Source organism: Streptopelia decaocto, assembly GCF_964273445.1.
Source record: "Streptopelia decaocto genome assembly, chromosome: 27".
Lineage (NCBI taxonomy): Eukaryota > Metazoa > Chordata > Aves > Columbiformes > Columbidae > Streptopelia > Streptopelia decaocto.
The window spans coordinates 1,700,522-1,721,483 of record NC_138682.1 but is presented as its reverse complement, the minus strand read 5'-3'; the positions used below and the strand labels follow the sequence as shown (position 1 = coordinate 1,721,483).

The 20,962-nt window shown below is 61.3% G+C and overlaps 1 protein-coding gene across 3 annotated transcripts; it reads right to left on the bottom strand.

Moving 5' to 3' along the window:
* Positions 1-442: 442 nt before the first annotated feature.
* On the bottom strand, positions 443-19,290 carry ASIC1 (acid sensing ion channel subunit 1; the record flags this gene model as incomplete). 3 transcript variants are annotated; one of them, XM_082073449.1, is made up of 11 exons in its annotated part: positions 443-892; positions 1,109-1,213; positions 1,325-1,404; positions 1,610-1,701; positions 1,787-1,940; positions 2,021-2,077; positions 2,169-2,319; positions 2,505-2,632; positions 3,218-3,368; positions 17,784-17,979; positions 18,920-19,290. In XM_082073449.1, the coding sequence occupies 11 exons, from the start codon at positions 19,282-19,284 to the stop codon at positions 788-790; spliced, it is 1,584 nt and encodes a 527-aa protein (XP_081929575.1). In that variant the 3' UTR covers positions 443-787. The 3 variants fall into 3 exon arrangements, with proteins under 3 accessions (XP_081929575.1, XP_081929573.1, XP_081929574.1); XM_082073447.1 differs by having other exon boundaries at positions 3,218-3,419; positions 17,718-17,979; positions 18,920-19,281; XM_082073448.1 differs by lacking the exons at positions 17,784-17,979; positions 18,920-19,290 and adding an exon at positions 4,099-4,725.
* Between the last annotated feature and the right edge of the window lie 1,672 nt (positions 19,291-20,962).

Sequence of the window (20,962 nt, the reverse complement as noted above, 5' to 3'; positions counted from 1 at the left end):
AGAGGGGCTGCGGAGCGGGGCTGGTGCTGGCCAGGAGCCCGGGAGAGGGGCAGGGAGGCCGACCATCGTCCAACCCGATGCGGGTGCCCGGGTGGGGGGTCTTCAATGCCACCCCCGGCTGGGTCCCCGTGGGGCTCCCAGCGAGCTCGGGGGGCAGGGTGCCGAGGAAGACGTTTTGGAGAGGTGGAGGTGCCCCGTCCTCGTGCGCGTGGAACGGCCGGGAGTGCCATGGGCCACCGCGGTGCCGAGGGACAGCGAGGCTCCCCTGGGACCACCCGGGGACACGCCACGGGGCTCCTCGGTGAACCGGGGTCCCAGCAAGCGCCGGCCAAGGCTTTGGAGCAGGATAGGCATGGAGACGATGGACAGACAGACGGACAGGGCTGTGGATGGAGACTCTGCGGCCGAACGGCTGCTTCTTCTTGGCTTCTGGGTTTCTAGTTAAAAAGGCCGAGGGGAGCCGAGGGGGGGACGGGGCAGGCCCGTGCCCCAGCCCGCTGTGCGTGTCGCTCCCCGCGCCGCGGGGACGGCCGCGCCGGAGCGTCCTCGAGTCTCTGAAGTCGCGGGGCAGGCGCCGAGCAGCTGCCGCGGGGGCCACGCGCCGGGTTCGAGCGTGAACCGACCTGGCCCGGCCGCCTGCCCCGCAATCCGAGGCCGTCGCTCTTGTCCGTGTCCCACCGTGGCGAGGAGCAATGTCCCCTGGATGTGTCTCTCCGCTGGCGCTGGCAGGGAGGAGGGCAGCTCTCCGGAGGGCTTTGGTAGCTCAGGTTGTACATCCAGACGTCGGTTAGCAGGTGAAGTCCTCAAAGGTGCCCCGGGCCGGGTGGTGAGGTAGGATGTTGGCTGCGTACGTCATGCCTGCCGGGTGGCCCCGTATGCTTTCGCAGGGGTTCTGCGGGGCAGAAGGTGGACAGGGCGCTGGGGGCATCGGTTCCACCCAGACCCCCGCAGGGACCGAGTCCTGGCTCCCCACAGCATCCCTGTCCGCTGCCTCCGCTCCCGTCCCAGGCGGTCCCCAAAACGGTGACCCCCACCCCACGGCACATCTGTGGCAGCGTCTGGGCTGCGTGGGGGGACCGGCAGCTCCTGTGATGTGCCCGGCACTTACATGGCGTTTCACGTCGTCCATGCTCAGCGCGACGCCCTTGTCCGTGTTGTTCCTCTTGTGGTTCTTGTGGCACTTGCCCCGCCGGCACAGCCGGTGCTTTATCACCTGCCAGAGCCAGATTCCAGCTCCGTGGGGGCTCATGGGCTCTGCCCCACGTCCCACGCAAGCGTTTCGGTGCTCCAGGACAACCCGGGCCCTCTGAGCAGAAACACTCACCTCGTAGGCGTAGTCAAACAGCTCCAGTACTGTGAGGATACTGGCCCCGATGAACAGCCCCATCTGCCCCCCAATGTCGCCTGCAGAGGAGAGGGAAGTGGGGGTCAGGTCTGGCGTCTGGTGGCAGAGGGAGCAGAGAACGGGCAGAAGTCGTCACCGCCGTGACCAGCCCCTGAGATGCCCGGCTTTTGGGATCAGGGTGCACAGGGACAACATGAGACCAACTTGTTGGAGATGCTAACCAGGTGCTGCCATGGGGTCCCCAGCACAGCCCCCAACACTCACCCAGCAAGCCAGCCACCTCGTACGCCTTCTTCTGCTCGATCGTCTCGTAGTTCAGGGCTTCGAAGAAGATATCCAGCACCAGGATGTTCTCCCTGTGCAGGACATGAGCGGGGTCAGGCTGAGGTTTGGGAAGGAGCGACAAGATGCTGCCCCGTCCCCGCGGTCGCAGCGCGTTACCCGATGTACTGCTCCGACTTGTTGTACTTCTTGGCCAGGTACTTGGCGGAGGCTTTGCTGGGGATCTTCACCATGGAGAGCTCTTTGGCGTAGCGGGTGACGTTGCAGGGCATTTCGCAGACGCAGTACTCGTTGTCCTTCTCCACCAGGAAATCTGTGCAGGGAGAGAAGGAGATGGAGAGATGGACAAACCCAACACCCACCGCTCGGTCTCCCGGGGCCAGGCAGCCTCACCTAAGGCGGGATCTGCGCACTCCTTGTACTGCTCCGGGGTGCAATAAGGGGCATCCCCTGCGGGAGAGACAAAGCGGGTGTTCCCGGTGGGCTGGCGCCGGCGGGCTGAGCGCGGGGGGAACGGGAGCCGGCGGCGCGCGGGGCTCACCGGGCATGTGCACCATGCGGCAGTTGCAGTTCTCCACCAGGTAGCGGGTCTCGCAGTCGATGCGGCAGGCGGTGATGCTGTAGGTGTCGTAAAACTCCGAGTCGCCCGCCGTGGCCTTGCAGTCACCCCAGGGAGGCGGCAGGTAGATGAGCTGCGAGAAGCCAGGAGTGAGGAGAGCAGCCCCCCGACACCCTCGCTGCGTCGGTCCTCAGGGCTGGGTCCCCCTCTCTATCCCACATGGGGTGGGGAGCACGGGGAGGAGGGTCCGTGTCCCACGGCAGGTCTGGCCCACAGCCCGGAGATGGAGGGGACCCCCAGGCTCCCCTCGGCCCCTACCCGCTGCTCCTGGCAGGACACGAAGGTCTGGAAGCCGGGGGCCACCCCAAAGCCCAGCTGGTCGATGAGCGGCGGCTCGTCCTGGCTGTGGATCTGCACCTTGATCCCGGCTTCGAACGAGGTCTCGTCTGCGGCACAGGGGAGCGGGGTGAGCACGGGGCTGTACCCAGCCCTGCTGCGAGGGGTCCCAAACCTCTCCTGTCTCCCACCCTTCCCCTGGCGAATTCAGTCCCGTGTTCGTCCATCCATCCATCCATCCATCCATCTATCCATCCATCCATCCATCTATCCATCCATCCATCCATCCATCTATCCATCCATCCATCCATCTATCTATCCATCCATCCATCCATCCATCCATCTATCTATCCATCCATCCATCCATCCATCCATCCATTTGCTACCTCGTGTCCTTGTCCCCTCTGACCCTCCCGCTCCAGCACCCGGGGAGAGTGGCAGGGAAAGCGTTTGCCTCTATTTATAAACAAGTGGTGGCTGCCTGTCTAAACTGATGGGGAGTTGCCATGGCGAAGAGCAAAGACAAGGAGGAAAAAGGGAAGAAAAGGACCCAAAGTGATGAGAAATGGAAGGAGGGAAGAGGAGAGAGCCTGAGGGACATGGACCCGTGGAGTGGGGAGGTGGGAAGGGGCTGGGGAGCACCCAGGAGCCGTTGACAAGGGGATTGCGGGACAGCTGCTGGGGTGCTGTTTTACCTGTTTCCCCCCACACCGGCAGGTATTCGTCCTGCTGAATGTCCAGCATGATCTCCAGGCCGTTCCCAGTGCCCCCCTTCATGGTGATGAGCCGGGGCTTCCCGTCCTGCCCCGCGTTGAAGGTGTAGCACTTCCCGTAGCGCGTGAAGACCTGCGGAGAGGACACGGGGCTGAGCCGGGACCCTCTGCCAGCACCAAACTGCTGCCAGGACCACGGCACGGAGCAGGGGGGGCACCGTCACCTCCAGACACCGCCAGCCCCCGCCTGGGGGATAATGCGACCCTGGCTGGTGCCCTATGCAGCGTCTCTTGCTGTTGGAACTGCCCGTCCTTGCCGCGGTAGAGGAGGAGACGTCCCCCACCAAGGCGATGGGCACAGGAACGGTGCTGACTCAGAGATACTTTGCACCTAAACCCCACAGACCCCACGGCAGCCCCAACCTCCCGAGACAGCGCTCAGCTCCACACCAGCGCCTGCCTCAAGCCCTTCCCAGCCCTGCAGAGGATGGGAGCAATCAGGATCCTGAACCCCCGTCCCTCCTCGGCCGTTCCAGCCAACACCTCCAGCAGCCGGCACGACTCCAGGCCACTGAGCCGCTGCCAGACCGTCTGCCGAGTGTTCGGTGCCCCACGGGCGCTGGTGACACCGGGATGGAGATGCTGGCCACCTCCTCAAACACAACCCTGGGGCTGCTCTCTCTCCATGTCCCGCAGCCGGTGCCGTCCCCATCTCCAGCAAGACACCCAGGCGCCGGTGGATGAGGGTGAAATATCAGCCTGTGGCTGAGCGAACTGCCAAGGACAGCGTCACCCACTGTGCCGGATCCAGCACGGTGCACCCGGAGCTGCTCCTGCTGCCCGGCCGTCCCGGGGCTACTCACCGCCGCAAAGTCGCCGGGGCCGCAGCGCTCGCCGCGGTAGCTGCAGCTCAGCAGCATGTCCTCCAGCTGGTGGCAAGTGCGGTTAAAAAACCCATACAAATTTAGGGGCTCGTCCTCGTCCCCGGGGCTGGGCTGGGCTGGGGAAAAGCCCAGCTCCATCCCGGGCTCGTAGTCAACCAGGGGAGCGAGGTAGAGCAGGTCCTCGTGGCTGAGCTGCGAGACCCGCACGCGGTTGATGTTGCAGAAGGTGACGGCGGGGAAGGTCATCTCGGGGCTCTCGTCCTCGCTGAGCAGCGTGACGTGGTGGTACTCCAGGTAGTAGACGATGCGGTCGGCCACCTGGTAGAGGAAGACGGAGAGGGAGAGGAGGAAGGCGACCGCCCAGAGCGCCTGCCGGGCGCCCAGGCTGCCCTCCACAAAGATGTGGCTCAGCCCGTGCAGGGTGCAGCTGCTGGCAAAGGCCACAAAGTCTGTGGCTGCTGCCCTTGTGTCTTCTTCCTCTTCTTCATCCTCCTCGTGCCCGTACAGGAACTCATCCGCTCTGTCCTCTCCCCTCCCGGTGGTATCGGCGTCTCTTGGTCCTTCCTCGCTGGAGAAGGAGATGGTGCAGAATATCTGGAGGGGCATTGTCCAGCGTGGGGGTCCCGGCTCTGGTGTGGGGGGTCCCAGCTCTGGTGTGGGGGTCCTGGCTCCAGTGTGGAGGTCCTGACCCCCTCCCTGCCACAGCCTGGGGGTCTGCGACGGTGGGTCTGTGTGTTCGGGTGTGGGGAAAAGGGGTTGAGGGAGAGCAGGGAAGGAGCAAGGGGCAAGTTCAGGGAGGAGAAACGGAGAAGGGAAAAGGAGCGAGAGGCAAGCGGGAGCGAGGAGCAGAGGGATGCTCAGCGGGACGCGAGAGGAGGGTATTTCAGGAGCAGGAGGAGAGGAGGAGCGAGGGGCGGTTCTGCGGGCTCCCGGGGTCCCCTGGGACCGGGCGGCTGTGGCTGCAGGATGGAGCAGAGGCACAGCGGCTCCAGAGGCACCAACATCCCGGGAGCTCCCGGTGCTGCCCGAGGACCCACCAGCTCCGGCAAACACAATTTGCACAAGTGTGTGCACAAGTGTGTGCACAAGTGTGTGCGCAGCCCCCAGCGTGCTGCCCGCCTGCATCCTCCATCCTCGCTGCAGGCCTGCATGGCCCTGGCAGCCCGACCGGCTGCTCCGGCCAGGCGCTCCCTGCCAGGCTCCGGGCTGTTTCCGCAGCCGCCATATGCCGGGTTTGCCGGGCTCAATGCGATCTTCATCGAGACAGCTGGAGCCAGAGGTTTACCCAAAACGCCCGTGACACCGTCCTGCTGGGTCGTGCCGGGGGGTGGAAGGATGCTGTGGTGCTCCCAAGCTCTCCTCGTTCTCCTCCAGCCCTGGTGGCACCCGTCCCCGCAGGCTCGTCTTCCTGCACCGCGGGGCGGCAGCGTGCGCGGGGACACCCGGTGAAGGCGACGTCCCACCCTGAGCGGTGTCACGTCCTGAGCGGTGTCATGTCCCGAGTGGTGCCACATCCTGAGTGGCGCCAGGTCCATCCTCCTCCAAGCCAGAGCTGTTTTCGGCAGGATTCGGGCGCTGCCATGGTTCATGCGATGACTCCTCAGGGTGCGTCATCTCACGCTCCGGATCCCCAGGGGAGCCGGGCAGCTGTGGCTTCCCCGGGGACGGTGTCCAGGACTCATGCTGAGCGGCTGGGGGTCCTGGGGAGGCAGCGCTGGTGCTGGGCGGTGGGATGGAGCTGGTGGCCGGGCTGGCTGCTGGAGCAAAGGCTTCTCCTCCTGCAGCCCTGCAGCCCTGCAGCAGCACGGCCCCTGTTGCGGTTTGCTGTTTTCCTGCGCTCAGCACTTCGTAAAAGCATCCGATGTGACCACAGAACAATCTCCAGCCCCATCCTGGCACCGCAGCCGCCATCGCTGGCCCAAGGGGAAGGGGAGCATCTAAATACGGCAGCGCCTCGATGCGCAGGAGCTGGGTGGGGGGTTTTGCTGATGCCCGGGTGCCTCCTTCCCCAGTCCCCAGGCGCATCCTGACTCGTGGATATGGGCACCACCAAACCAGGCAGACAAATGCAACCCAGAAACCCGCACAAATCTGATCTGATACTGGTGCAAAATTATTTGGTCTTCCCAAGCAAGTGATGTCGGTGTAACGGGCAGGGTGTGTGCTGGGGATCCCTGCCAGGGCGGGCTCAGCCAGGACAGAGGTTACGACCAGTGATGTGACAGCCGGCTGTCCCTCGGGGTTCCCTTCTGGGGCTCCTAAAGCTCAATATTCCCAATGTGGCCCTTGTGTAAGAGGGACAGTGGCAGTTGCCACAAGGCTGCGGACACAATCAGCACCGGGGAGAAAAGGCGGGTGACCTTGGGGACGAGCGCCAGAGCCATGGGATGAAATTTCATAAAGCCGAGAGCAAGGTCGTGCCAGAGAGTCTGAGCTGGAAACTCAACCTGGAAAATGGGGCCAGGAAGGAGGGTTGGGGAGCTGGGAACCCCCATGTCATGAAGGAGATGGTGTCATGGAGGGAGGGGATTGTCCCCTCTGCTCCGCTCTGTGAGACCCCCCGGGCACCGCGTCCAGCTCTGGGGTCCTGAGCACAGGACAGACCTGGACCTGCTGGAGAGGGGCCAGAGGAGCCACAGAAATGATGCGAGGCTGGAGCAGCTCTGGGGGAGGAACGGCTGAGAGAGTTGGGGTGTTCAGCTGGGGAAGAGAAGCTCCGGGGAGACCTTAGTGCGGCCTTTCCAGACTTAAAATGGGCTTAAAGAAAGATGGGGACAGACTTTTGGGCAGGACCTGTTGAGATAGGACAAGGGGCGATGGTTTTAAACTAAAGGAGGGAGATTCAGGCTGGATAAAAGGCAATTGTTGCCCTGAGGGTGGTGAGAGCCTGGCCCAGGTTGGCCAGAGAGGTGGTGGCTGAACCATCCCTGGAGACATCCCAGGCCAGGCTGGACGGGGCTCTGAGCACCCTGAGCTGCTGAAGATGTCCCTGCTCATGGCATAAGGTGACATTTGAAGGTCCCTTCAACCCAAACCCTTCTGTAACTCTATGATCCTATGACCGGGTCACATCCCAGCCCTTTGCCTTTGACAGAAACGAGCTGCAGCCGCACTGTGGGCAGTGCGGGGCTATAAAGGCATCAGGGCTCCACCTGGGAGGGGGTTTTGGGGTATCATGCTGGCTCAGCCCTGGGGGAACAAGCTGGGAGCAAACTGGGATGATCACACACAGGCTGGTGCTGGAGGTCGCTGCTTTGGGCAGGAGCGCGCAGGTTGGTGCTGGCGGGGGTCGGGTGGGATTCCCGGCATTCCCCAGCTCTGGGAGTTTCTGTGCGATGTCTGTAGGAGGGAGAGGAGAAGGAAAATGGAAGAGAAGCCTGAAGGGGTTTGTTTAGCTGCCCAGGGAGTCCCTGATGGTGTGAGCGAGGGGCTGAGCTGCTCCCACAGCGGGGGGAGGTTTAATGTGTCTTCTCGGGAGCGATTGCAGCAGGGAGAGGGAGATGCTGTAATGAAAACACTCCATCATCAGCTGGGGCCATTAACCTGCCTCGTTCAGCTTAAGCAGTTCGTGGAGTGTGTTGGAGCCGGTTCCCAGCAGCGGGAGGACCAAGGCGGCCCTGGCTCCGGTTACCACCACCTGTCCTCGAGCTGACACCCGAGCCGGGGTGAAGGTGACTGGGGACAGCCAGGAGCACGGTGGCACCGGCACTTGGGAGCACGTCCTGACTCCCCAGCTGGGGACAAGCCATGGCCGTGTCCCCACGTTGCGGGCAGGGGGGTGCTGTCCTGGTTTGTGCGAGTTTTGGAGATGCTGGAGGAGTCCTTGGGCTTGTTCCAGCTCCTCCCTCACCAGGAGTTATTTTTACCCTCTCTCAGGTAAAGCTTTGGCGGGGGAGAGGGACGGGGGATGCTAAAATTAGCCGTGACATCAGCCCCCGTGGCGGCGCGTGTTGGGATGATGCCGCTGCACCCCGACCCGCCGCTTAGGACCAGGGATGCTCGGTGGCCCCCAGTGCTGCAGCCAGGGATGCGGGATGGTGGAAGGAGCCTGATTTTCCTGGCTCCGGAATAGCGTTTGGCCGCTGTCCCGGGGCGGTTCGGCCCCGCTCGCTGCTCTGCAGCTCATCACGGGCCTGGGAAAGGAGGTTCCCCGGAGCGGGGGAGTGCGGAGGGGGGGAGCGGGAGGGGGATTTGACGGCAGCAACAGCACATTTCACAGCCTGTCACGCTTTAATGGCAGAGGAGATCAAAGCCGGGATGGAGTTATTCATAGAGATAAACCAATCCCCGAGGAGGCGAGGAGAAAACAACATTGCAAGCTCTGTTATCCCAGCCCAGCCCCGGGGAGGCTGTCACAGAAAGAGCCCCCGGGAGCTGGACCCGCTTGGTTTTGTCACTGGGCGCTGCTGAGCCACCTCTATCACCCCTGGGGTGCCTGGAGCAACTGGTGGGGAGGGATGAGATGGGTGCGACTGGGAGGATGATTTAGGGGATGGATGTTTGGGTACCACGCAGCGGGTGCGTTGCATCAAAGGGGAGAAAAATGAGGTTTGCGATGTGCTGTGCGGCTCCTGGAGCTGCGCTGGGCAGGATGAGCCCCTCTGGGACAGCTCAAGTCGCTCCCCACCCCGGTGAGGGCACAGCCGGGGCAGCCGAGCGCGGTGGGATTGCCCCGGTGCCGGCGCGGCTGCCGGGACTAATCCTGCTGCCCCTTATCAGATGCTGCCACCTTGCCTCCGCTCGCTCCACCGGCCAAGCCAGCCACAGCTTGTGTTATCCGGCCCTTTATCCCCCAGATTAGACGCTTCACAGTGGATTAGCATGTCACATTCTAATGCAGAAAAATTGATGATTAAAAAGGAGTTTTTTGCTCTGTATTATTCCCCACCTCCGCCTCCTCTCCACCCCGGCCCCGCGGGCCTGGGTAGCTCAGCCCCAGCCATGGGGACCAGCGATGCTGCGGCGCTGGGTGATGCGGGAGCCCCATCCCGGTTCACACGGGAAGCCGAATGACCCTTTTTGGGACTGTGCAGGGCTGGTGTGCTCCGTCCCGGCTGCTTTTGGTGGCAGGGTTCAGGTTAGAGGGGTCCCTGGGGCATCCCGTCCCCCTTATCGGCTGCAGCCCCGGCGTCTGCAGCGCAGGACTTTAATAAAAAGCACATTATGGTGAGTAATGCGCTAAGTGGACTTCATTACGGGCCTGGGGCCTCCCTGGCTCCCCGTGTTCCATATGATTTCGTATCAGCCGAGCCTTATCTCCTCTCCAAACGCTTCCATTTAAACTCCATTAATCTTTCAAAGCTTCCCTGGGCCAGCGCTGCCCAGCGGGTGCTGTGGTCGCTGCTCCGGGTGCAGGGGCCACCCACAGCCCCGCTGGTTTGGGGTCTCTGGGGGGCTCAGCTGGGACCCCCCGCACCCCCTGGCCATTGAGCGTGTACCTGGAGCCGAGCCCGTTCGTGCATCCGCTTCCACGGCTCCCACAGCCGCCTTCTCCTTCTTGCTGGGGCTCTATTAACGCTCTTATAGTTGGAACAGTTTGTAATGCATGGAGCTTTCCGGGTGATTTACCTGTCGCCGTGTCCCCTCGTGCCATGGAGGGGTCATTGGGACCACTGGGAGATGCTGCCAAGGGGCAGCCGGGATTATTCTGTGCCAACACTTGTCCCGATGCCTTTCCGTGTTTCCTGCCGATCACAAATTACCCATAAGCAGGTTGCAATTTTTTCCGACATCCTTCACAATTGCTTAGATGGTTTGTGCAAGCGGATTCAAGCTGACGGTTTTATTGTTCGGGGGGGGGGGGGAAGAAAATGGTATTCCTATCTGGTTTTCTTGCTGCCTTCGCTCGCTCCGGCTCTGCACGCATCACGGTTTTCAAATCTAATCTAATCCAAGCAGGGTGGTTACACGGCCCCAGCGTGTTGCTGCTCTGGATGGGTCTCCCCGTCACTCCATCAGGTTTTGGTGCTGCTGGAGAAGAAGGAGAAGGAGCTTAAACCCCCCAATAAACTGGAGGGTGAGAGGGAAGCCCCTGCCCCATCCCATGCTCTCTGTCCTTGTGGTAAAAGCCTGGATGTAAACGCACCAAATGCTTCGTGCAGCCAAAAAAAGGCCTCAAAAACATAAAGAAAAGGTTCTAATATCCAAGTGTCAGGGCCTGTATAAATAAATAAGATGGTGAGAAGCTTGGTGAGTCACGGTTGTTTCGGGAATCACGGTGATGCTGCGGAGAGCCCCGGCTCCGGCCAGGGTCTCTGCGGGCGATAAAGCAAAGGTGTCTATGAAACGCCAGATAAATTAAAACTGAGGCAAAATGCCTTGAGACAGTTAATTTCCTGGATCTCCCTGTGGCCATCTCTGTATCCTGCAGCTCCTGGCCCCTCCGCCCCGGCTGCTCCCTGTTTGACACGGGGGCAGAGACGCAAAATGGGACCAGAAGGTTTCCTGGGTGGATTCTTCCCAATACCTGTGGTTGGAGGAGGCGCCGTGTGCCTGGCTGGGGCTGTGATAAATGCTACAGGGACATTAAAGAAGATGGATTTGGAAAATTCCCATATGCTGGTGGTGGTTGGGAGCATGTGCCCAGGGCACCCAGCTGGGACATCCTTCCCTCCATCGCAGCCGGAGAGCGCTCAAAAGCCTCCTCATCTCTTCCAGCAGCCACAGATGCCATTAAACCATATTAATGATAATTAATAATTCATTTGTTAATGATTCTTTATGTGCAAAGGCATCGCAAGAGGAGCAGGAATGGCCTGAGGTGCATCTGAGCTGCTGTGAGTTCTTGGCATGACACCTCTGGGTGTGCAAAGTGCTCCAGGTGTGCAAAGCGCTCCGGGTATGCACGGTGCATCTGCGTGTGCAAAGTGCTCTGGGTATGCAGGACACTTCTGGGTGTGCAAAGTGCTCTGGGTATGCACGGTGCATCTGCGTGTGCAAAGTGCTCCGGGTATGCACGGTGCATCTGTGTGTGCAAAGTGCTCTGGGTGTGCGTGACACCTCTGGGTGTGCAAATGCTCCAGGTGTGCAAAGCGCTCCGGGTATGCACGGTGCATCTGCGTGTGCAAAGTGCTCCGGGTATGCACGACACCTCTGGGTGTGCAAATGCTCCAGGTGTGCAAAGCGCTCCGGGTATGCACGGTGCATCTGCGTGTGCAAAGTGCTCTGGGTGTGCACGACACCTCTGGGTGTGCAAAGTGCTCCGGGTATGCATGGTGCATCTGCGTGTGCAAAGTGCTCTGGGTGTGCGTGACACCTCCGGGTGTGCAAAGTGCTCCGGGTATGCACGGTGCATCTGCGTGTGCAAAGTGCTCTGGGTTTGCGTGACACCTCTGGGTGTGCAAAGCGCTCCGGGTATGCACGGTGCATCTGCGTGTGCAAAGTGCTCTGGGTGTGCACGACACCTCTGGGTGTGCAAAGTGCTCCGGGTATGCACAGTGCATCTGGGTGTGCATGACACCTCTGGGTGTGCAAATGCTCCAGGTGTGCAAAGCGCTCCGGGTATGCACGGTGCATCTGCGTGTGCAAAGTGCTCTGGGTATGCAGGACACTTCTGGCTGTGCAAAGCGCTCCAGGTGTGCACGGTGTGTCCAGGTGTGCACAGCTGGGCGCCCGCTGCTGGGGTTGGACATCCCCCCTGGGCCAGGCCAAGGACTAAATGACCCCTGGGGGGACCTGGTGTCGCTCCTGCGTGTCCTTCTCTCTCCTTTCCTAATCGCCTGCTCGGGCGGGAGCGATGTTGCTCAGAGCTTCGAGGTTCCAGGCGCTAAACGATTCACCTGCTCCGTTGCAGAGCTGCTAATGAAGCGGCTGCGATGCAGAGGCACGCGTTGGCCTCCCGCTGTGCCCGGCGCCGATGTCCTCAGCCCTCTTGTTCCTGACCCGTTTCTGCTCCAGCCTGGCCGAGGTGGTGGTGGGTCTGGTGGGGTTGATCCTGCGCAGGGACGGCGCCGGAGCCGCACCGCGGCGTCACCGTCCCGCTGCAAAGTGAGCGTGAAATGCATCCGCCTTCAAATGAGAGTTGGTGTCGCTGTGTTGGTGTCAGCGTGGGGTGAGCGGAGCCACAAGCAGCTGAGGGATCCCCAATGCTCGTGGCCGCGGCTGGAAAAGCTGGATGAGGCTGGGGAAAGGATGCAGCTGCGGAGCAACGCTCGCCGGCGTCTCTGCTCCGCACCTGAGGGCTAAACGCCTCACGGCTGCTTTCTGCATCATTTGCTTTGAGCAAAACACCGTGATACTTGACAGGCTGGGAGCTGCCGATGGAGTCAGGGTGATCCCAGCCCGCTGTGTTTCCCAGGAGAGCCGAGTCCCCACCAGCAAACGGCTGCGGTCCCATCAGCGACTGCTCCTCTGCTCCATCACCTCCAATTATTTTGCACCAGGCAGCCCACGTCCCACTGGGTTTGCTTCATTTGTCTGGAAAATGATGCAGCCTTTGGGGTCAAACGATGCTGCTGTTTGACAGCAGAAAGAGGCCGATATGGAGGGTGAGCCCGGCCAGGAGTTTGTGGATGATACAGGTGGCGATGGGCCCTGGGGAGAAGGGCTGGGATGCTGGAGGTGGATCGCTGCTCAGAAATAACGGATACACGCGAGCAGTTTCAAACACTTATAAGTTATTTAGGAACCCGTGTGCCACTTTAAAAAGTGATTTACATAAATCACTTGAATGTCTTACAGAATTTGTAAATGCGCCGGCTCCGCCAGGCGCTGCGGTGGGAGCTGCCACGGCTCCGTGTGCCATGCGGACCAGCCCCAAACCAGAAGGACAACACTTTTTGGGGCCAGCAGCCGGCCCTGCTGCCCACACCTGGTCCCCAAGTTGTTTTTCCAGAGCCAGCTGGGCCCATGCGGTTTGTTTATTAAGTGCCTAAAGCTCCAGGAAATATCTGGGTATCAGTAATTCCCGCGCCTGGTCTCTCCAGCTGTGTTGGAGATGCTTTTCACTCCGGCTCTATGATTATCCACTAACGCTGCACGGCGGGGGAGCTCTGCTCGCCGCGGGGCCGCCGGGCTTGCGACGGCCATTGGGAGGACGCCTGGGGCCCCCCACGGGTGCTGGGGTCCCTGGGGGTTGCGGTGGAGCAGGGAGACCAGGAGCATCCCATGGTTGAGAACCCTGAGAGCAGCAGTATGAGGGTGTCCCATCGCACCCTCCCTCCGAGCTCCCATGGGTGCTGGAGGACACCCCGGTACCCACCAACAGGGCAGGTGTGAATGGCACAAGGGTTGTTTTTCAGGGGGGATTCTGGGGGGGCAAGAGTTGAGCCCAAATGCAGCCGGCTGGGGGCTGAGCAGGGAGCTCGGGGTGCAGAGAGGATTTGGGGGTACAGGGAGGTTCGCATTGGGGTTTAGTGGGGTACAGGGAGCACAGTGGGGTGCAGAGAGGCACAGTAGGACCTAGGGGGATTCAGTGGGGTTCCCCAAGGTGCAATGGTGTTCAGGGGGCAGTGGAGAGGCTCAGTGGGGTGCAGTGGGGTGATGTGGGGCACAGCGAGATGCTGCTGGATCCATCCATCCATCCATGATGATGCGAGGCTGGAGCAGCTCTGCTGGGAGGAACGGCTGAGAGAGTTGAGGTGTTCAGCTGGGGAAGAGAAGCTCTGGGGAGACCTTAGTGCGGCCTTTCAGTGCTTAAAAGGGGCCTGAAGAAAGATGGGGACAGACTTTTGAGCAGGGCCTGTTGAGATAGGACAAGGGGTGATGGTTTTAAACTAAGAGAGGAGAGATTTGGGCTGGGTAATAAGGATAATGTTGGTCCTGAGGGTGGTGAGAGCCTGGCCCAGGTTGGCCAGAGAGGTGGTGGATGAACCATCCCTGGAGACATCCCAGGCCAGGCTGGACGGGGCTCTGAGCACCCTGAGCTGCTGAAGATGTCCCTGCTCATGGCATAAGGTGACATTTGAAGGTCCCTTCAACCCAAACTATTCTGTGATTCTACAGTTCTATGACCTCCATCCCAGCAGCTCCTGCATTGCTCCAGGGGTGAGGAGGACTGTGGTCATGGTTTGCTGGGGTCACTCCAGACCATTCCTATTCCCTTCCTTGCTCTTTCTCTGCGTACTCGGTATTTCCAGGGCAGAGGCTGCAGAATCCAATGCAAAAGTCAGCAGCATGATCTCCATGTCAAACTCAATTCTCCCCAGTGCCAGCTCAGCCCCGGAGCCTCATGGAAATGGTCCAGAGGTCTTAATCCTCTGTGGTTTATTGAGAATGTCCCGTGCGCGCTGCCCAGGGCTCCCAGCTCAGTGACGGGAGCTGGGGACGCGACTCTCCCCGGGGACAGGCTGGCGGGTGTGTGAATGCAAAACTGCAAAGGGACGTTGCACCGTGCCAGACACGGCTTCTCGCGTCACCCCCGGCTGCACCGACCCCCCAAAAGAGCTGCCACAAGCACAGGGCACCGTCCCAAGGTTTAGTGCTGGTTTTACATGGTGCAGCCCCAGTTTCTGTCCCATGGGCCATACTGGGGTGTGGAGGGGAAGCTTCTCCTCTGATTTCTCCTTTTTCCCTGGGATGGAAAGAGAATTAATGGGGTGTAGAGGCCAGAGGCAAGATCCCTGGGCTTTTCCCTGGCTGGGGATGGAGCGGATGGATGGGGAGCGAGCGAGGCTGCGGGGGGAGAGGAGACGCAAGCTGGGAGCTGGCGGGGCCGTGTGCTCCCGCAGTGAAGCGAGGGCTCGAACTTATAAATAATGAAGTAGCAAAGCATGAAACATCGATCTCCGCTGCTAATAAGCACAGCGAGGAGCGTGGTCCCGAAACGGAGGTGACAGGGAGGGTGATTCCCCCTGTCATGCAAAGGGGAGCTGGGCGGCTGCCCCCTGCCCATCCCATGCATGTTGCTGTGGGGATGAGGCTCTGGGGACAGCCCTGGTGACAGGGACATCCTCATCTGTGTCGCTCAGGGCTGGAAAGGCCGTGCCTTGGCGGGGGTCAGGACTTGCCCCTCAGTCTGGTGTTTTTTCCTCTGGGCTTTAAGGCTGTGCCAGGATTTTAGGAGCTGGGGTGAGGACACGGCTGCATGTCCCCGGGCATCCTTGTCCCCCACCCCACGCTGTGCATCCTCCTCCTTGTGCATCCTCCCTGCCCTGTGCATCCTTCTCCCTGTGCATCCTCCCCCTTTGCATCCTTCTCCCTGTGCATCCTCCCCATTTGCATCCTCCTCCCTGTGCATCCTCCCCCTTGGCATCCTCCTCCCTGTCCTGTACAGGTGCAGACGGGGATTTGGTGGCTGCCAGACCCCCCCTGGTGCAGGAGGGGCTGTGAGGAGCCAGGGCAGAGCAGGGCTGGGCCAGCTCCTTCTCTCTGGGTCTTCTGAGAGGGTTCAGTCCCCCATACAGGACGAGTCCAAGCCCTCCCAGCTCCACCTCTGCCCTTAGAACATCCCTGCGTGTTTAACAGACGTGGAGATGAGGTTCTTAGGGACATGGTTTAGAGGCTGACTGGGCAGTGTTGGGTTAACAGTTGGACTCGATGATCTTAAAGGTCTCTCCTAAGCAAAATGACTCTGTGATTCTCTGATCCTGCATACGGCTGCTGCTGGGAGCACCCAGGCTTGCGCTGCACCGGCCAGGGGTGGACATGGAGGGGGACGAACAACACCAGGGACCCCCTGACGTGGCCTGGTGATGATGCGGGATGCAAGAGGAGGTGGGATGCGAGCGGGAGGCAGCTCCTGCTACCTCATTGTCACCCTGGCTATTTACATTTCGGTTACGGCAGCCCCTCATTTACATTTACCGCGTCTCCCCCCGAGCCCTCATTTCTGCCGGGGACCAATAACGCGGCAGCCGCGGCGCGTCGGGCGGCAGAGCCGCGGTCCTTCCGTCGCCTCCTGCGCTGGCCAGCATCAGCATGCAGCCAGCATCGCCCGGCTGTCCCCATGGTCCCCGCTGTCCCCGTCGGCCCCAACTGTCCCCATCGGCCACCACACTGAGTTTAAACGGCTGCGAAGGGGACGGGCGCAGGGAGGGGACCGACAGGCATCCCTGCATGCAGGCAGCTCCCCCAGCCTGGGGGGTCTGGGCAGCCCAAACCCCGTCCCCAGCGAGGCCTCTCTGCACACACAGCATCTCTGAATCAGCAGGAAGAGGGGGGCAGCGCCGGCTGCAAAACCACCCGCTTGAGGCTGGATGATGCTTCCCAAAATGCAGAGGTGAACGTGGCCCCTGCTCCCTGGCACGCGATTGTGGGACCCCCGTGGGGGCGGCGCGGCTGGGGGACAAGGGGTCATCACTGGGTGACGGTCCCCAGCACCCACCAGGCTCGACCGGTGTCACCGAGCCCAGCACAGGCTGGGCTGAGCTGGGAGGAGGGAGCAGCAAGGTGGCGGGAATTAACCTGTCAAACAACCCCCCAAAAAGCTTCTGTGAACCCCGAGACCCCCGCAGGGCCAGGGCAAAGGGTTCCTAAACTGCTCCGTGGTTCCCCATGTCGGCGGCACCGTCCCAGCCCCACGCGCAGACCTGCCCGCACAAGGCTGTAAGGGGAACCCAAAGAGTAACAGAAATACAGCACAGAGCCAGCTTTTCCTAATCAAATCCATTAAATCACCCCAACCTGCTCGCAAGGAATAATCCAGGCAGGAATAACAAACCAGCTGCGAGGTTATTTTGCCTTTGCTGGTTGGAGGGTACGTGGAAAGCAGGGTGTTTGCACCCTGATGGATGGAGGGATGAGGATGGAGGGATTTGGAGCTGGGATGAGGGTCCCTGAGGATGTTTCGGCACAGAAGACACGACGTGCACTGGGAAGAGCTCAGTATCGAATCTGGATGGTGGCCACGCACAGGCTGGGACCAGCTCGCCAGCCCCAACAGAGAAGGTTCAGCTTCCCCTGGCTGCAACTTGCCTCCATTTAACAAATAAAACGCCTGACGGTTGACAACACAGAGCTGCTCTATGTAAAGAGCCCATCACGAGAACTTAATGCAGACGATTAAAATCACCCGAATTGTGCTGGGACCTGGGCAGCAGCTCCACGGACACCCAGCTGATTCCTTGGCTTTGTCCTCACTTGACCGAGGATGCCAGCGGGATGTCCCCAGGACAGGGACCCCGAACACCACGGAGCCGCGCGCTTCGCACCGGAGCCACCTTGCAAACAGCCACCCTGGCTGCCGAATTTATTAGGCAGCACCCGAATAGCCGGCACTGTGTAATTCCCAGCTGGACGGGGGAGCGGCAGCCGCGGGGGGATAAAGGCTTTATTGTGCACTGGGTCCCTGCACCAGCGCGAGACACAAGCTCCGTGTCGGGGCTCGACGCTGTGCTGTGCCACCGGGACCTGCTGTCCCCAGGGGGCCCTCGGGACCCAGCGGCCACCGCCGCGGCTCTCCCTGCTTTTCCACTGGTGCCTCCTCACCACGCTGCGGTTTCCAGCGCGAGGTTTCCAGCCTGGCATGCACGACCATGCTCTGCAGAGCCCAAGTGATCCCGGGGAGCTTCACCCATGCGGGAGCACGCTGGGCAGCCGCACCAACCAGCACCCGCTCCTGGGGAGCACCCGGAGCTCTAAAACCAACAGCATCACCTGGCAACCCCTTAACAAAGCTGACACCAGTCCCTTCCGAGCTGAAAGGAGGCAGGAGCGGCTACGGACAGACAAACGCCCTCCTCGCGGGGGGATTCGGGCTGTGGGGCTGGGGCTGCGGGGGCACTCACCACTTTGAAGTCTTCGGGGGCGCATTGCTCCCCGCGGAAGAAGCAGGACAGCAGCATCTCCCGGATGTCGTGACCGGCCCGGTCGTAAAACTCCAGCATGTTAAAAGGTTTGGGCTTGAAGTTTCGGAAGTTCGCCTTGTCCTGCAGGATTTCCAGCTGCTTCTCATCGGCGGTCTGGGTGTCCGGGATCTCGTATCTTAGGGGAAAGGGCAAGGAGAGGATCAGGCCTGACCGTAGTGGTTGTTCCCGCTGGTGAAGGTCGTTTGGGCTTCACATGAGCTACTTCTGCCCTGACCCTGGTGTGGGCTCAGCAACATCCCAGGCACTGTGCACGTGGCATTTTCAGAGCTTGTCACAGCACAAGGTGGCCCAGAGGCACGTGAGAGGTGGCAGGAGGATGGGTGAGGAGGAGAAGCTGGACAGTGGCCACGTACCAAACCCATCCCACCAGGGAGCTGCTACAACCGGGATGGGATGGGGACGGATGATGGGATGGGATGGGATGGGATGGGATGGGATGGGATGGGATGGGATGGGATGGGATGGGATGGGATGGGGTGGGATGGGACGGGACGGGGTGGGATGGGATGGGGAGACAAGGAGCTTCCCCATGAACCCTGTGACTGCAGGGTCCCATGGCTTGTGGGATGGCACTGATCTCTTGTCCTGGTGTGGGTGACACTCGGTGGCCTCACCTGCTGGCACTCCTGGCCTCGCTGCGCGTATCAGGCACCCAGGATGCGGTGCTGGAGCTGTGCGTGCTGGATCTGCCCCACAAGCACCCCAGGGTCACCCTGGCCTTGCTGCATGTGCTGTGCACCCAGGACAGGAGCCACACATGCCAGAGCGGTCCAGCACAGCTCCAGCATGGAAGCCACATGCCCAGGAGCGAGCAGGACCTGCTGGCTCCTCACTCTCGGCTGCCAGCGGTGCCGCACAGCGGCCGCATCCAGCTGCGGAGCTGAACTAACTCAGAACCTGCTTCCTCGCGGAGAATAAGGAGATGCCGCCCACGCAGTCATGGAGCGCACGTCTCTGCTGCTCACTGCACGGGGCTGGCGGGGTGACCGGGGCCACACGTGGTGACCTGCACATGGAGATGTCACCTAGGGACACCTCAGAGCACCGGCACCCACCTGTTGTTGAGCAGGGCGAGGAGCTCGCCGGCGTGGTACAGGTCGTTCTTGGTCACCCGGCTGAAGCGGAACTCGTTGAGGTTGCAGAAGGTGACGGCGGGGAAGGTGAGCCTGGTGGCCGCCACCTCGTCCAGCTTGGTGACGTGGGGGTAGAGGAAGTAGTACTGGATGCGGTTGGTGCAGACGAGGGCGAGCAGCGCCAGCGAGCCCAGGAAACACAGCGCCCAGACCACGCGCTTCAGCGACAGCCGCTCGTACGAGAAGATGTGCGAGAGCCCGTGCAGGGTGGAGCTGCTGGCGAAGGCCTGGATGCTCACCGGGTGCCCGCTGTCCACCTCCTCCTCGTCCACCTTCAGGTCCATCATGGTCCGCGCCGGCACCCCGGGGTGGCCACTCTGCCGAGGAAAGAGCCCATGGGTGCCTGGTGCTGGGGCAGTTTTGGGGGTGCTGCTACTGCCCAGCCCGTGACACCCCTGCACGGGGCGCTGGGGACATGCCCGGCTGCCCTTGTGTGGGGCAGATGCTTTGCCATGCCCTGCTCTTCACCCCAAACCTACATATATGTATATATACACACATAGATGTATATCTATATATCTCTATCTCTATATCTCTATCTATATATCTATATATCTATATCTATATATCTATATCTATATCTATATATCTATATCTATATCTATATATCTATATCTATATCTATATCTATATCTATATCTATATATCTATACCTATATCTATTTATTTGGGTGCAGCCTTTTGCATTTCCTCCCCTCCCACCTCATCTCTGCCCTCCCCATCCCACGGCAGGGCCGGCGTGCCGTGTCCCCCCCAGCACCCCACCGTCTCCACCCCTCCCATTGTCCCCCCTCCCCGGTCCCCCCTCCGCCTCCCCCGAATGGCACCGGCGCATCCACAAATAGCCGAAGGAATGGAAGATGCAAACCTGGGCTCAGGGCCGGAGCTCCGCGTCTTCTGCTCCGCGTTAGCGCTGCGACGCGGGTGACGGGGCTGGGACGAGCCTCCCTCCACCTCTCGCTGCTGGGTGGGAAGACGATGGGAGCGGGAGCCGTGCGAGCACGGAGGGTGCGAAGAGGCACCGAGCTCGGCGGGCGAATCGGAAAAGAAGAGGGTGAATAAAAATAGCCTCGGCGGTACCTTGGTGCAAGCGTGGGATGCGCCGGGGCCTCGCTCAGCGCCGTGCGGGGGGACCGAAGGCGACCATCGGCGGGGAGGAGGCAGCTGCCGGGTGCCGGGAGGAAAGAGGGGGAGAAGGGAGGCGAGCGGGAGGCTGCGTCCCTGCCAAACACATGGATACCTCCCCCTGGGGCTATCTGCGAGCTGCTGATTTCTTCAGATGCATAATCCGCATGAAGTCATTGTCTGTGCGCTGGTGGGGCCGGAGGGATGCTGCAGGCCGGTGGGCAGCGAGGAGGAGGAAGAGAAGGAGGAGGAGGTGGAGGAGGAGGAGGAGGAGGAGGAGCGGGGCGCTCAGCGATTGCAGGCTGCTGGCAGGGGCTGTTGGTGCTGCTGGCGTGTGCATGTGGGTAACGTGTGTGTGCGTGTGCTGCTCCCATCCCCCCGCGCCGCCAGCGATGCTCCGGCTCCTCGCTCTGCTGGAGCCCCCCCAAACAGCCCTGACCCCGCTCTGCCTGCCACGGCCTCCGCTGCCCTCACAGGCTGCACCCATGGGTGGCCCCAGCACCGGGACGGGTGCTCGGACACGCTTGGGCTGGTCATTTTGGGAGAACTGGAGGTGGGTGCCTTCTAGCCCTGTGTGGCCAGGACACCGCGGTCCCTCGAGGTCTGTCCTGGTACGGCCCCGCTCCTCGCTGCAGCGCGGTGCCCAGCACGATGCTCGCCACGATGGGGGCGAGACCCTGCCGGAGACGCTGGGCTCCTGCCCCGCGCAGGACGTGCTGCTCCTGTCCCAGCGATTTGCTTTCTGCCACGTACAGAGTCTTCAGGAAGGTGCTGTGGTCCTCAGGGTGCTGCCCGGGGCAGGAGGGACGGGGTGCTGGGTGCTCTTCTTATACTCACAGA